We start from the raw sequence: 12,802 nt of genomic DNA on the forward strand, positions 1-12,802 counted from the left end.
AGGAGGAGTACATAGCACAAGAGTGTATGGACAGAGGTCTGAGATCTTTTAGAGTTTGGGTATGTAAAAAATGATACCAAAATTTTTCCAAGTCAGAGAGTTAGGAAGGCTGTTATTTCATAACTGATACTTGAGGATCCTCCAGATAGCTGTAATGTTTGTTGTTGTGGTTTTAGTTTTATTTTTTTGACTTCTCTCACCATGTCTAGATAAAGCAGGGGACTTACGGAACTGTTAGAGATAGAAAAAATAGACTTATTTCAGTGATATAGAGTATGTGCATGTGTGTGTATACTGCTCATTCATGAGGCAATGTTGATCATGTTTACTTAAACTGTGATACAGAAGGACATGCACTTTCCAAATGGGTTACAAAAATATTTGTACTTTTATACCCTTTTTGTTTACCCTTTTTATTTACCCTTTTTTAAATTAATGCGTATACAGAATGATTTGAAAACAGCTCTTCAAAATCAAAGATGTTTGTTGGAAGAAGAAAAAGATCTAGCCCTGGATATATTACGTGAGGAAGTAGTGCATATGGAAGAAAAACATAGAAAAGCACTGCAAGAACTTCAGGATCTTCATGAGGCAGAAATCAAGAAACATAAGGAGGAATACTCCAGGGAGTTGGAGAAAGAACTGGGGAAACTAAAAGCACAACATGAACATGAACAAGAGGTCAGAGTATTGCAAATACCTAAATCCAAAATAAGCCATTCATTCACACTGAGTAAATTCAGTTTTATTAATTTTAGAACTTAGGGAATATTCCTAGATGCTTTTTTGGTTTTCTTCTAGTAGTGTCAATAGGTAAGAAGAGACAAAAATAATATTTTTAAGCCTTGCTCTATCTAAAAAGAACTTAATAGTTCATATATGCATATTAGCCTTAATTTTTTTAATTTAACTCCTTGTTTATAGTGTTCCCTCTCTACCTTTGGGGCGGGAGGGCACTTGCTTTTTTTTTTTTTTTGAATTCCTGTCCTTTTGAATTCAAGATTTTAAAGCTTCCATATTTGATCACAAATGAATAAATAATGAATTGGGTTATTAACTATTTGTGGAAAGTAACTGCTCACTTTAAGCTTATATTAGTGAGCAACTTTACTAACATTCATTTTTCTTAGTGAAATTATAGTTGGTAATGTTTTTCAAATAGGTCTACTCAAGGAAGATTTTCAAACTGTATTGTCATTAAAGCTTTTCAATTTCTTGTTGAAAATGTTTATGTATAAGTTCGATGTTTACTTTCACAATGAAGGCTAAAAATCTGATAAACGAAGTTTTTATTAAACACTGAAATGGAAAATTCTCTTATTTATTGAGTCTGTTATACAATTACATGTGTTGATGCAAGGAGTCATGAGTGATCAAGACTTTTCACTTTTATGTAGTATATATTACACTTGTATATTGGGAGAATTCACAAATGAAATAAACTTTATCTAACTGTAACCAAACAATAGAAGGCATGTTGTAGACAACAAGTTAATTTTTCACTTACTGATTTGAAAACTGGGTAGTATGTTAAGTAACCCCTAATCCCTGGGGCACTTATTTTATTACTTTGGGCACCTCACAAAAAATGCTGTTTGTTTGAGCAGATCCTTCATGTTCTTTTGGATCGTCAGACTATAGAGCTGTTAGCTGTTTCTATCTGGCAACATTGAATTTCAAACTCTCTACTTTTGGAAGAAAAGCCTGACAGGGAATTTAGTTTTGTTCATAAGTGGAAAGTTCTTTTCTTAAGACATGACTAAATGCCTTAAGCCCTTGATTCAAGAAACAGGATTTCTCTCTATTCCAGTGACTACAGTGACTCTTGTTAGAGAGTGTAGTTGAGAAGCGTGGGGGGGAACTTTCTCTGTACATTTTTGATGGACTACCTTGTTTGAAATATAGCCACTCATGGCATAAAAGCATTAAATATAGCTACCTAACAATTAATCCTATTTGCAACAAGTATGCTGTCTGTGTATTTCTTTCCCTCCTCTTTTTCTTTTTCTTTTTGGAATCATAGAATGCTTTGGGTTGGAAGGGACCTTAAAGAACCTCTAGTTCCAACCCCCCTACTGTGGGCAGGGACACCTTCCACTAGACCAGGTTGCTCAAAAGCCCCATCTGGCCTGGCCTTGGGCACTGCCAGGGTGGGAGCATCCACAGCTTCTCTGGGCAGCCTGTGCCAGGGCCTCACTGCTCTCTGAGTGAAGAATTTCTTCCTTATATCTAATCTAAACCTACCCTCTTTTGGTCTAAAGCTGTTCCCTCCTCTCCTATCACCATATTCCATGATAGAGTCCATCTCCTGCTTTCCTGTGGGCCTCCTTTGGGTACTGGAAGGCTGTTATCAGATCTCTTTGACTTTAGTCTTTTTTTCTTAGGCATATGTCTGTTGAGGAAAAAAAAAATAGGGTCTGTTAGGTTGACTTGATGGTCTCATGAATACAGGAGATGTTTGGTACCTTAAGTATTTTTGTTGCTTCTTACCTGTTTTTATCAACTTGCTTTTCCATAGTCAGCATGATGATAAATGGCACCTCTGTATGGCTTTGAGGTCTGGAGACAACTATTATGAAAATTCTCTTAAGAGTTTGTCTGGGCTTTATGGTTTGTTTTTATTTTTGTTTCTTCCTTAATTATAACACTAGCTCTAATATTTTGTTATTCCCTTGTGTGCAGATGTATGCTTCTGCATCGGCCTCTGAAGTAGAAAATGTGAGGACAGCTCTTCTGTCTCAGTTTGAGGAGGTAAAAATGAAGCAACAGCTTCAGTTCCAGGAAGAGATTGAGCTGCTGAAGTGTCAGTCAGAAGTACTCCTTGAGCAGCAAATTGCACAGCTGAAGGTAAGGTCTAATTAAAATGAACTTCAAAGAATGTACTGGTAGCTTGCTTTTTTTGAAAATGAACAATTAGTATGTTATTGTATTTCAGCTGTATTATATATAAAAGGCAATCCAAACTAGTTCTCTTCCTTGCTTCTCAATGTTAGAACTAGAAAAGCAGTGCTAAAAATAATACAGCGTTCTGTGAAGGAGTTATAGTATTTACCATAGGATTCATTTAATCCTGAATTGGTTGTGAAATGGTGCCCTTTAGATAAAAAAAAAAATCAGTGCAAAGTATTTGCTCTGAGAAATAGTCCTTGTGTAGATTTACGTTCATTTTGTTGCTTGAAACTTGATTTTCTTCTTAGTGTCTGCAGAGACTGTACTCTTGACCAAGTATTTCCTTGTCTACAGCACTTGTGTATGTACAGCAAAAACTGTTCAGTTATCTAAGCTTTTGTCAACTGTGCGATGTCTGAACACTTTGTGCATGTGAATTTTGTTTTTCTTTTCTGCATTCTTGGGTTCATCATTTTGGTTCCAAACTTTCATCTTGATGAGAATATCTAAAAATTATCTCTTTTTGGCACTGTGTATGATGTAGGAATTGCCTGTCATCTTCTGTGCCTCATGCCAAATGCCTTGGTTGGTTGGTTAGGTGTCAAGCACATACTCAGTTATGAGATGAGTGGAGAAGATGTATCGTGCCTCAGAAGAGAGGGGGAAACTCACCAACACCAAGAGCAATGCTTGCATGCATCTCTGTTATCACTGTGCTGAGCACATGTTGAGCAAAAATAACCTGTATTTGGTGATCGACCATTCTCCGTATTTGTGTCTCCCTGGGAAATGTCAACAGAACCTTACTGTATCTGTCATCTCTTCAACTTCAAGTAGGATGCTTCCTGAGAGTTGCACAAACAGTTGGAACTGGATGCTGTGGACATGCAGATAATTCCTCTTAACTTCCTGCCTCTGGCCCGCTGCAAGGTCCTATCACTTAGATTCATTTTTGACCTCTTTGTGTCTGGAGTATCTTTTGAAACAAAGGATGTAAGTGTATCTTGAAAAGCTGCTCATGATAGGGCCATTGCTGTGCTCACCACAGGACTCTGTGAGTTGGTTTTGGTTTGTTGATTGCCTTGATGACCAGTTTCTTGTCCTGACTGCATCTCTTGCAGACTGATTGCATCTCTTTGCAATGTCAGGCTGAGCTGCATTATAGTCTGCTACAGGTTTTTACAATGATCCTTCATTGCTACTTCCCCCATGCTTGTTTATGGGGTTGTCTTTGCGCAAGCCAGTTTCCGTGCTTATTTCCCTCTAAGCAGGAAAACTGATGGAAGATCTGACAGAAATCTGTTGCTTTAAGTCATTCAGAGTTTCTTTTGTACAGTCTTACATTCTGTATTAGCGGATGCATTGCTTCTAAGAAGAGTAGGCAGACTGTTTGAGAGACTTTGACAAGCAACTGTCCTGGTTCTACGTAGACTTCAGCAAGACCCCTTAGTCTCCCCCAGTATTCTCCTGGAGAAGCTGGCAGCCCATGGTTTGGACAGGTACACTCTTTGCTGGGTTAAAAAGTGGCTGGGCAGCCGGGCCCAGAGAGTGGTGGTGAACGGAGTGAAATCCAGCTGGCAACCTGTCACCAGTGGTGTTCCCTAGGGGTTGGTGTTGGGGCCCATTCTCTTTAAAATCTTTATTGATGATTTGGATGAGGGAATTGAGTGCACCCTCAGTAAGTTTGCAGACGACACCAAGTTGGGGGGAAGTGTTGATCTGCAGGAGGGTAGGAAGGCCCCACAGAGGGAACTGGACAGGATGGGTCGATGGGCAGAGGCCAACGGGGTGAGGTTCAACGTGGCTAAGTGCCGGGTCCTACACTTTGGCCACAACAGCCCCATGCAGCGCTACAGGCTTGGGGCAGAGCGGCTCAAAAGCTGTGCAGAGGAAAAGGACCTGAGGGTGCTGATTGATGCTCTCCTGAACATGAGTGGGCAGTGTGGCCAAGAAGGCCAATGGCATCCTGGCTTGTATCAGGAATAGCGCAGCCAGCAGGACCTAGTGGGGGCTGATCCTGGCTCTGGTGAGGCCGCACCTCAAGTACTGTGTTCAGTTTTGGGCCCCTCACTACAGGAAAGACAGCGAGGCCCTGGAACGTGTCCAGAGAAGGGCTGCAAAGCTGGTGAAGGGCCTGGAACACAAGTCCTATGAGGAGTGTCTTTTTTATTTATTTTTATATTATTTTATTCCTTGGGGAAGAAAAAGCTGTTTTCTTCACTTATCATTATAGAAAAAAAAAAAAGCATCTTTCACCCTGAAGTTTATTGATGTTCATATATGTGAACTTGCATATATTTTTTGTAGTGTGATCATGACAACTCATTCCCCAGTTCGGATTGTTGCAGGGTTCATTTTAGCCTCTTCATGAAGGGATCCCTGGGCCTTGTTTCATCTCCCTTATTTGCTGATTCACAAGTGGGTCATATCTAGAGTAAATACATTCTTCCGAGGTAGGCAAGTTACACTTTGTAAGTTTACAATTTGTTCTTGAAAATCACTTGTCCTGTGTGGAACTCAGTGCTATGTATATTGTATTACTTGCAGTTGATGAAAGTGGCTTTTGTCTGTCTCCATCTATCAGTTTTCTGTTTCTCATTACTATCTCAGCAATTTTAAATGACAAAGGTCTTAGGAAGTGCACTCAGGTAGTTAATTTATTTAACTAGTCTTAAATCATAGTTTTGTCATTAAAATCATAGTTCTGGCGTTATTTTGTTGATATGGGGTGTTAACTGTGTAATTTACTGCTAATTAATCTGAGAAGTAAGGCTTTGTGTATTTAAACAAAAAAGGGGGAATGTGTTGATGTGTATGGCTCTTTTTGTTTGCTTTTCTTGTTTATTTCTCTCTGTAATTCAAATTATATGTCACTAATGCAGGAGGAATTTGAAGCTGAAAAAACAGCGTCACTACATGAGAAGGTGCAGGTGTTAATTCAGGAGAGGGAGAAGGCACTGGCTGTTTGCCAGAAGGAGAAGGAGACATTATCAGCACAGCTACAGGAAAAAGCAGCAAGAATTATCCAGGTGTGTGGAAAATATTTTAAATCTAAATTTTGGTTGTCGTGATTGTATTTTAACGCAGTGCTTTCACCTTTCTCTAGATATATGTAGAGAGACTATGGGCGTAATTCTTGTGATTGCTAGTTTTCAAGGTATAAAAAATATATCATGGATTCTGTGTCTGAACTGGAGTGCTATGGTAGTCATGTAGAAATTGAAACTGGGTAGTAACTTGAAAACTGCCCTTTTACAAGAGAACGTTGGATGTTTGCATTTTGTCTATGTACTGATGCCATTTGTTTTTATTGCATTTTTTTCCCCTAGAAAATAGTGTTCTAGCTTTTGTTAGACCCACTGACCTATAATTTGAGGCAGATAAGACAGGCAACTGAAAAGTATGGATCCAGAAGTGGCAAAGACAATATTCGTTTGCCAAACAAAGCAAAATCTTATGCATCCTATAAAGCAAAACTAAAAGCTTTCTGGGTAACCTAGATTCAGCTTAAGATATGGAGGAACAGCATGAAAAGGGTGTTTGTCTTACACTTACAGAAATGTAAATTGTTTTCCGTGATTTAAAATAATAGCTTTGAGTTTTACTTCGTTATTATCTTCTGTTTTGAAAATATTGATGTCTTCTTGCATTTCAAAAGGCTCTGACCAAATGTAAATTTGGTGTATTGGAATGTTCTGGTAGACTTTTACGGCTAGCAGGAAAACTGAGAAGTGGTAGGAGTAACGTTAATGCATTTCTTACAGTAGGTGAAAATCTTACTGTTTTCCTGTTGTTCATGCAAGATTTAATGAGAGGTGAGAAAGTTGGTAGGGAAGTAGAACGCTTTTCTTTCCTTGCTGTGCTGTCCCAAATAGATATTTTGATTAATTTGTTGGCTTACTTTTGAGACAGTTTGTAACAAAATAGTACCAGTTTGGCAGCAAAATTTGGGAGTTAGGGGTGTGCGTATAAACCAGTATAGATACTTATTTATATTGTTAGTGGGATAAAGGTGTCATCTGGAAAGAATTATGGGGAGAGAAGGCACTTTCTAGAAAATTCTTTCACAGAGAGCTTATAAAGGAAAGAAGAAAAGTGGCTGAGTGATTATACTGTATCAGGTTGCTGTTCAGGTTTGTGTTCTAGTGTCAATTTATTCTTAGGATATTGCTTTGCGTTTTTAAGGCATGAACAATGAAAGCAATCTGAAAGTAAGGTAAGTTTTTACAAGTTCTTGTACTGCTTGTGTGCATTGAGTCTGAATGCAAATGAGGCAGCCTCTTGAAGTAAAATCTGCATGAGAAAAGAACTTTAAAAACTCATACAATTTTAGCCTTCCTGCTGACACAGTGAAAACTCAATAACCAAAATTATTAGGCAGGTATTCTTTATTATGGCACCGGGTCTGTGGGGGATTGCTCCGCCTAACACACAAACACTAAGGGTTACTGGCAGTGTGCTTATTAGTGGGACAAATACATGTTAATTTCATTTCCCATAACTCTCCTGCATATTCATCAGGTCTCCAAAGAATCATTAACATAGGTTCCCGCTCCTATTCGCATGCGTACTGGAGTCATTGGGTGGTTGTCCAGCGTACTCTGGTGGTCTTTTGATGAAGGCCAGAAGTCTACCTTGCTGCTAAATTCCCGACCCTTCATTTCTTTGACAGACTTCAGCAGTCAAGCCAGTTCTTTCTGATTCCGTTATCTATGCATACAGTCTTCTACTTCCTTATCTTTGGGGTCATTAACATACAATTTGTGCTAGCTAAGACCTACAGAATCAACATCCTTCATCTTGTTCCCTGTCTCACTGCTGTCCATTTCTAGTAATTTTGGAAGCAAGTTTTCATAACAGGTGATGATTATGTGACTATACAGAAAGTAATGGAGGGTAAGATCACAGAGTCACAGAATGCTAGGGATTGGAAGGGACCTTGAAAGATCATCTAGTCCAAGCCCCCTGCTGGAGCAGGAATACCTAAATCACATCACATAGGAACGCGTCCAGGCGGGTTTTGAAAGTCTCCAGTGAAGGAGATTCTACAACCCCCCAGGCAGCCTGTTCCAGTGTTCTGTCACCCTCACCGTTTGAAGAAAAAAAAAAAAAAAAAAGCTTTGTCTCATATTTAAGCGGAATCTCCTGTGTTCCAGCTTGCACCCATTGCCCCTTGTCCTATCATTGGATGTCACTGAGAAGAGCCTGGCCTCATCCTCCTGACACTTGCCATTTACATATTTATAATCGTTAGTAAGGTCACCCCTCAGTCTCCTCTTCTGCAAGCCAAAGAGACCCAGCTCCTTCAGCCTTTCCTTGTAAGGGAGATGCTCCACTCCCTTAATCATCTCTGTGGCTCTGCGGTGGACTCTCTCAAGCAGTTCCCTGTCCTTCTTGAACTGAGGGACCCAGGACTGGACGCAATATTCTAGACGTGGTCTCACCAGGGCAGAGTAGAGGGGGAGGAGAACCTCTCTCGGCCTACTAAGCACAGCCCTTCTGATAGACCCCAGGATGCCATTGGCCACCTTGGCCACAAGGGCACAGTGCTGGCTCATGGTCATCCCACTGTCTACCAGGACCCCCAAGTCTCGCTCCCCTTCTCTGCTCTCCAGTAGTTCAGTCCCCAACTTATACTAGTGTCTGGGGGTGTTCTTGCCCAGATGCAGGACTCTACACTTGCCCTTGTTATATTTCATTAAGTTTCTTCCTGCCCAATTCTCCAACCTGTCGAGGTCTCGCTGGATGGCAGCACAGCCTTCTGGCATGTCAGCCACTCCTCCCAGTTGTGTGTCATCAGCAAACTTGCTGATGGCGCAAAAGATCACTGATTTGTCTGGTGCATTGTTATTGTATTTTCCACAGCTGGAAAAGGAAGTCGAATCTTTAAATCATAAGATAGAGGAGACCAACTGTGAGCTGGAGACACTTCTACAGCAGCGGGACAGAGAGAACCAAGAAGGAGGGAATTTGATAGTCATGTTGAGGTCTGATATTGAGCAGTCCAAGGATGAAAGGTTTGTCCATCATGGGTCATATAATGCTTATTGGTTGTTTTTATTTTTCTCACTTTTTCACAAATAACTAAATTAAGCCAATTTAAATTAACAGAGTAAGATAATGATAGTATTGGCTTTATTTGCAAACATGTTTGAGTTCCGTCACTACCAATCTGTGTTGATATAGAGAGCAAGTTTTTTTTCCTACCTTCCCTCCCTCCCCCTGGCCCCTTGTGGTCTGACGGAGACTTTGGTGTTTTGGGGTCCCCACTGTCTATAATCTTGGCAAAAGCTTGGAAATACAGAAAGCGCCTCTTTATTCTAGAAACTTTTCAGTGCAATGTAGATCACCGATATGTGATTGGAATGTGTGGATTAGAGAGAAGCTGTCATGCTGAATAATCTTCCAGAAGAATTCCATTTCTCACCTTTTTATAAACAAACAAAAAAAAACTTGCTTACTGTTTTGTAAACTTGCAGGGCTTAGTGGAGCTTCCATTCCATTGTTTGGTTTCCTTTAGGATATTAAAGTATGACAGACTACTAGTTGTTGGCTGTTCTGTGCCTGCCTTGGGTATTTCTGCTTATTTGTTCAAACTGTCATGAGTACCTGTAGCAGGAATTATACAATGTTGCATGCTTCAGAAGTCGTATCAATATTTTCTTCCCCTAGTTATTTTAATGTCACAGGTACTGTAGTAGTAAACATGTTTTCCCTGCTGGTGCTTGCATAGATAGGAAGCCTGAGATGTTTCTGACTGCAGTATGATCTCTCCATCCACTTATGGAGAAGACAGGTTTTTCGAGTCTGCTCTGTGGAAAAATGGCCTTTTTTGTGAATCATCTGAATCATCTTCACTGATAATTGTCAAACTATGGCAAGATATCTAATTTAGACTGTCAGGTTTTCAGTAGGTTTGAAGTCTCTTCAAAACAAGTATATGCATTTTTTGCGATGTTCCATGTATTTTTGTTCTAGGAAAAAAATGCAGGAATCTTATCAGCATATTTTGAAATTGCTTATGGAGTTGGTGAAGGCTACAATAGCTATTGAGGACCTTATCTGTAGCAAGATTGGTCTTTGCCTTGATGACAGTTTGGCTTCTGGAGATTCTAGGGAAAGTCACAGTATTATGGAAGAAATGGGATTTGCACAATATTTTAAAGCCAAAGAGAAGCATCACCTAGAAAAATGTGAGTACAAATCAGCATAACTGTATTTAGTTGATTCATGTTCTTGAAAAATGACTTTTCATTTCATATTATATGAAGGAGGCTCTGAATGGGTATCTCTTATGTTTTTTTCTTTGTTTAAAAGTTTTTCCACACTTAAGATAGTATCTATCAGTGTTCTTTCATTTTAATTTTTAGTAGTGAAAATACTAAACTGTGACTTGAGAAGGCTGAATGGATCATAGGACAGAAAAGATTAATTTGATGGATACAGAACCTCAGTCCCTCTTGTATATAGCACAATATTTCCAGGCATTACGAAAGACTGTCTTAATATGTAAACATCAAATAACTCCATGCTGACAAGTTTTTTTACCTTGTAATATGTCTTCAGGATTAAGCAGTATTGCTGGCTGATGTCAGTTGTTATTTGAGTGGCCGGTTCTGTGTCATTTTCCTATGTTTTTAAATAGATTGCTTATTTTCAGTAGATGAACAGCTTGATGAAACTCTCACAGAACACAACCAGCTGTCTCCAGTGACTGAAGAGGGGTCTGAGTTGAGTCAATACTTATGTGAAAGTGTTTTTGTGAAGCCAGAAATGGCATGTGAAAATGAAGAAATGATTATGAAAATTAGTCATCGTTTGCGCACTGCAGTGGAAAAAATGTTGGAACTTGTTGCAGAATCAACTGAAGAAGTAAGATAATGTCTTTACCTGTATAGAGGTATAATTATTCTGAAAATGTGAAATCTGTTTTAATGCTTGTATATTTAGCACCTTGTGGGATTGGCTACCATGAGGAAAAATATCTTTTCTAAATACATGACACATTATCAGTAAAGGGAAGCATGTAAATCCCCTGCTTCTTACAATGAATATTTGGTCTTTATTTGAGTATTTCTTATAAATGAGAGTTAATGTTTTTTGTTTTTTTTTTTCTTAGAGGAGATCCTGTATGAAAGAGATAAGTTGGTTGCCTTAAGTAAATTTAAACTAGTATTTTGGATGCATTTGGTAACTTCTGGAGAACAGAGTTAAATGTGATAAAACCTCTCAAAAACTTGACATCGATGCTTTTCCAACACTGATGAGTAGATTAAAGAAAATTCAGTCCCATCTTAAAATATGTTAGGAATATGTAGATGGGAGCAGGCAAACATCTTTGTAATTATATACTACTGAGTTTTAATAAGAGGAGCTGGACTCAATATCACAAAAGAATTTCAGTATTTCCCTACTGAGATTACTGTCAAGATATTCAGCTTTGGGAATAGGCATCATAAATCTGAGGTAGGTGCCAGAGTACTCTATACATTTAGAGGACTTAATTCAGTATAGTAATTGGTATGAGAAAAGAAGCCCCTAATTTAAGAGAAAGTATGAAGGAAAAATGTCTGAAATTAGTCTTCCTTTTAGATGCTTATCCCTGGATTGCACAGAATACCGATGTGAAATGTTATACTCATGGTCCTTAAAAATCCTTTCTAGAATGAGGTGATGCTGCTTTTGGGTACTGATGCAAGTTTAGTACCATGTAACCAACTTGTTAAAGAATTTGCCTAAGCCATGGCAGATCTAGATTCTAGGTCACCTTCATCAGCTGCATTCAATCATACTTTGCTCACTTCTGTGAAATGTCTTATCTGCTGGGATAGGTGCCATATCTTGGAAACCAGATGATGCATTTACTTCACTGTCTGTTAGTGAGCAAGATAGAAGGAGAGGCTGAGGTCGCTTGGTTTCTTCAACCTGGAGGAGACTGAGGGGAGACTTCAGGATGGCTTGCACCTTCCTCACAAGAGGAGCGGAGGGACAGGCACTGACCTCTGGTGACCAGCGATAGGACCCAAGGAAATGGCATAAAGCTATGACAGGGGAGGTTTGGGTTGGATATAGGAAAATGTTTTCTTCACTGAGAGGATGGTTGGTACTGGAACAGGTTCCCCACAAGAGTGGTTGTAGCACCAAGCCTGCTGGAGTTCAAGAAGCGTCTGGACAATGCTTTCAGACTGATTATTAGGTAGGTAGATTATCAGGTCTGATTATTAGGTAGTCCTGTGGTGTTGGACTCAATCCTTGTGGGTCCCTTCCAACTTAGGATATTCTATGATTCTTGAATTTAATAAGTGCAAGGATGCTTTGAACCGTAGATGGTTCAGGGAGTTAAGCAGCCTGGCCAACAGAGAGATATCTCTTTATGCACAGTAAAGAAACTTATGTCCCTAAGGAAGTTTTGCAGTGAAAATACAAGTATGTGAGTACATGGAATCACTAGAATGCCCAGGGGTCTCGGGCAAAAACAACCCAATACTAAAACAAAACTTCAAAAGCTGGCCCTTAATTTTTGATAGTTATTATGCATTAAGGGTAAGGTTTTTGTTTAAATGCCTGTAGTTATCGTTGCACTGCATGTGCATCCAAGTTCTCATGCTAAGTGATATTGCTCATTTTTAGCTGGAGAAAAGGCATGAAATCCATGCGCAATTTGAAGATGAATTCAGCTGCCAAAATCAGGAGACTGCTCAGGTGGTTAGTCAGCACCAAGAGCTAATGGAGTGCCTAACTGAGGAAAGTGAGGCCAAGAATCAGCTGGCACTAGAACTTCATAAAGCAGAGGGTAAGAGAATGAAGCCAATGCGAAGAGATTTCTATGTCACTTACTCATAACTCACTCCTCCAAATATGTATGATATGTGTTTCATTGTTGCTTGCCTGTCTGTAATCTATTTTTTGCATT

At 39.3% G+C, this 12,802-nt stretch overlaps 1 protein-coding gene across 3 annotated transcripts in view; it reads left to right on the forward strand.

Annotated features, from left to right (window-relative positions):
* Positions 1-12,802, forward strand: part of PCNT (pericentrin) — a 102,880-nt gene that overhangs the window by 39,529 nt on the left and 50,549 nt on the right. For all 3 annotated transcript variants that reach the window (XM_035570633.2, XM_035570641.2, XM_050711578.1), the window contains 7 exons: positions 448-681; positions 2,683-2,847; positions 5,772-5,918; positions 8,755-8,906; positions 9,868-10,082; positions 10,550-10,761; positions 12,520-12,682. In XM_035570633.2, the coding sequence (XP_035426526.1) occupies positions 448-681; positions 2,683-2,847; positions 5,772-5,918; positions 8,755-8,906; positions 9,868-10,082; positions 10,550-10,761; positions 12,520-12,682 (1,288 nt within the window). The remainder of the gene's footprint in view (positions 1-447; positions 682-2,682; positions 2,848-5,771; positions 5,919-8,754; positions 8,907-9,867; positions 10,083-10,549; positions 10,762-12,519; positions 12,683-12,802) is intronic.

The sequence above is a fragment of the Cygnus atratus genome, chromosome 6 (assembly GCF_013377495.2).
Source record: "Cygnus atratus isolate AKBS03 ecotype Queensland, Australia chromosome 6, CAtr_DNAZoo_HiC_assembly, whole genome shotgun sequence".
Lineage (NCBI taxonomy): Eukaryota > Metazoa > Chordata > Aves > Anseriformes > Anatidae > Cygnus > Cygnus atratus.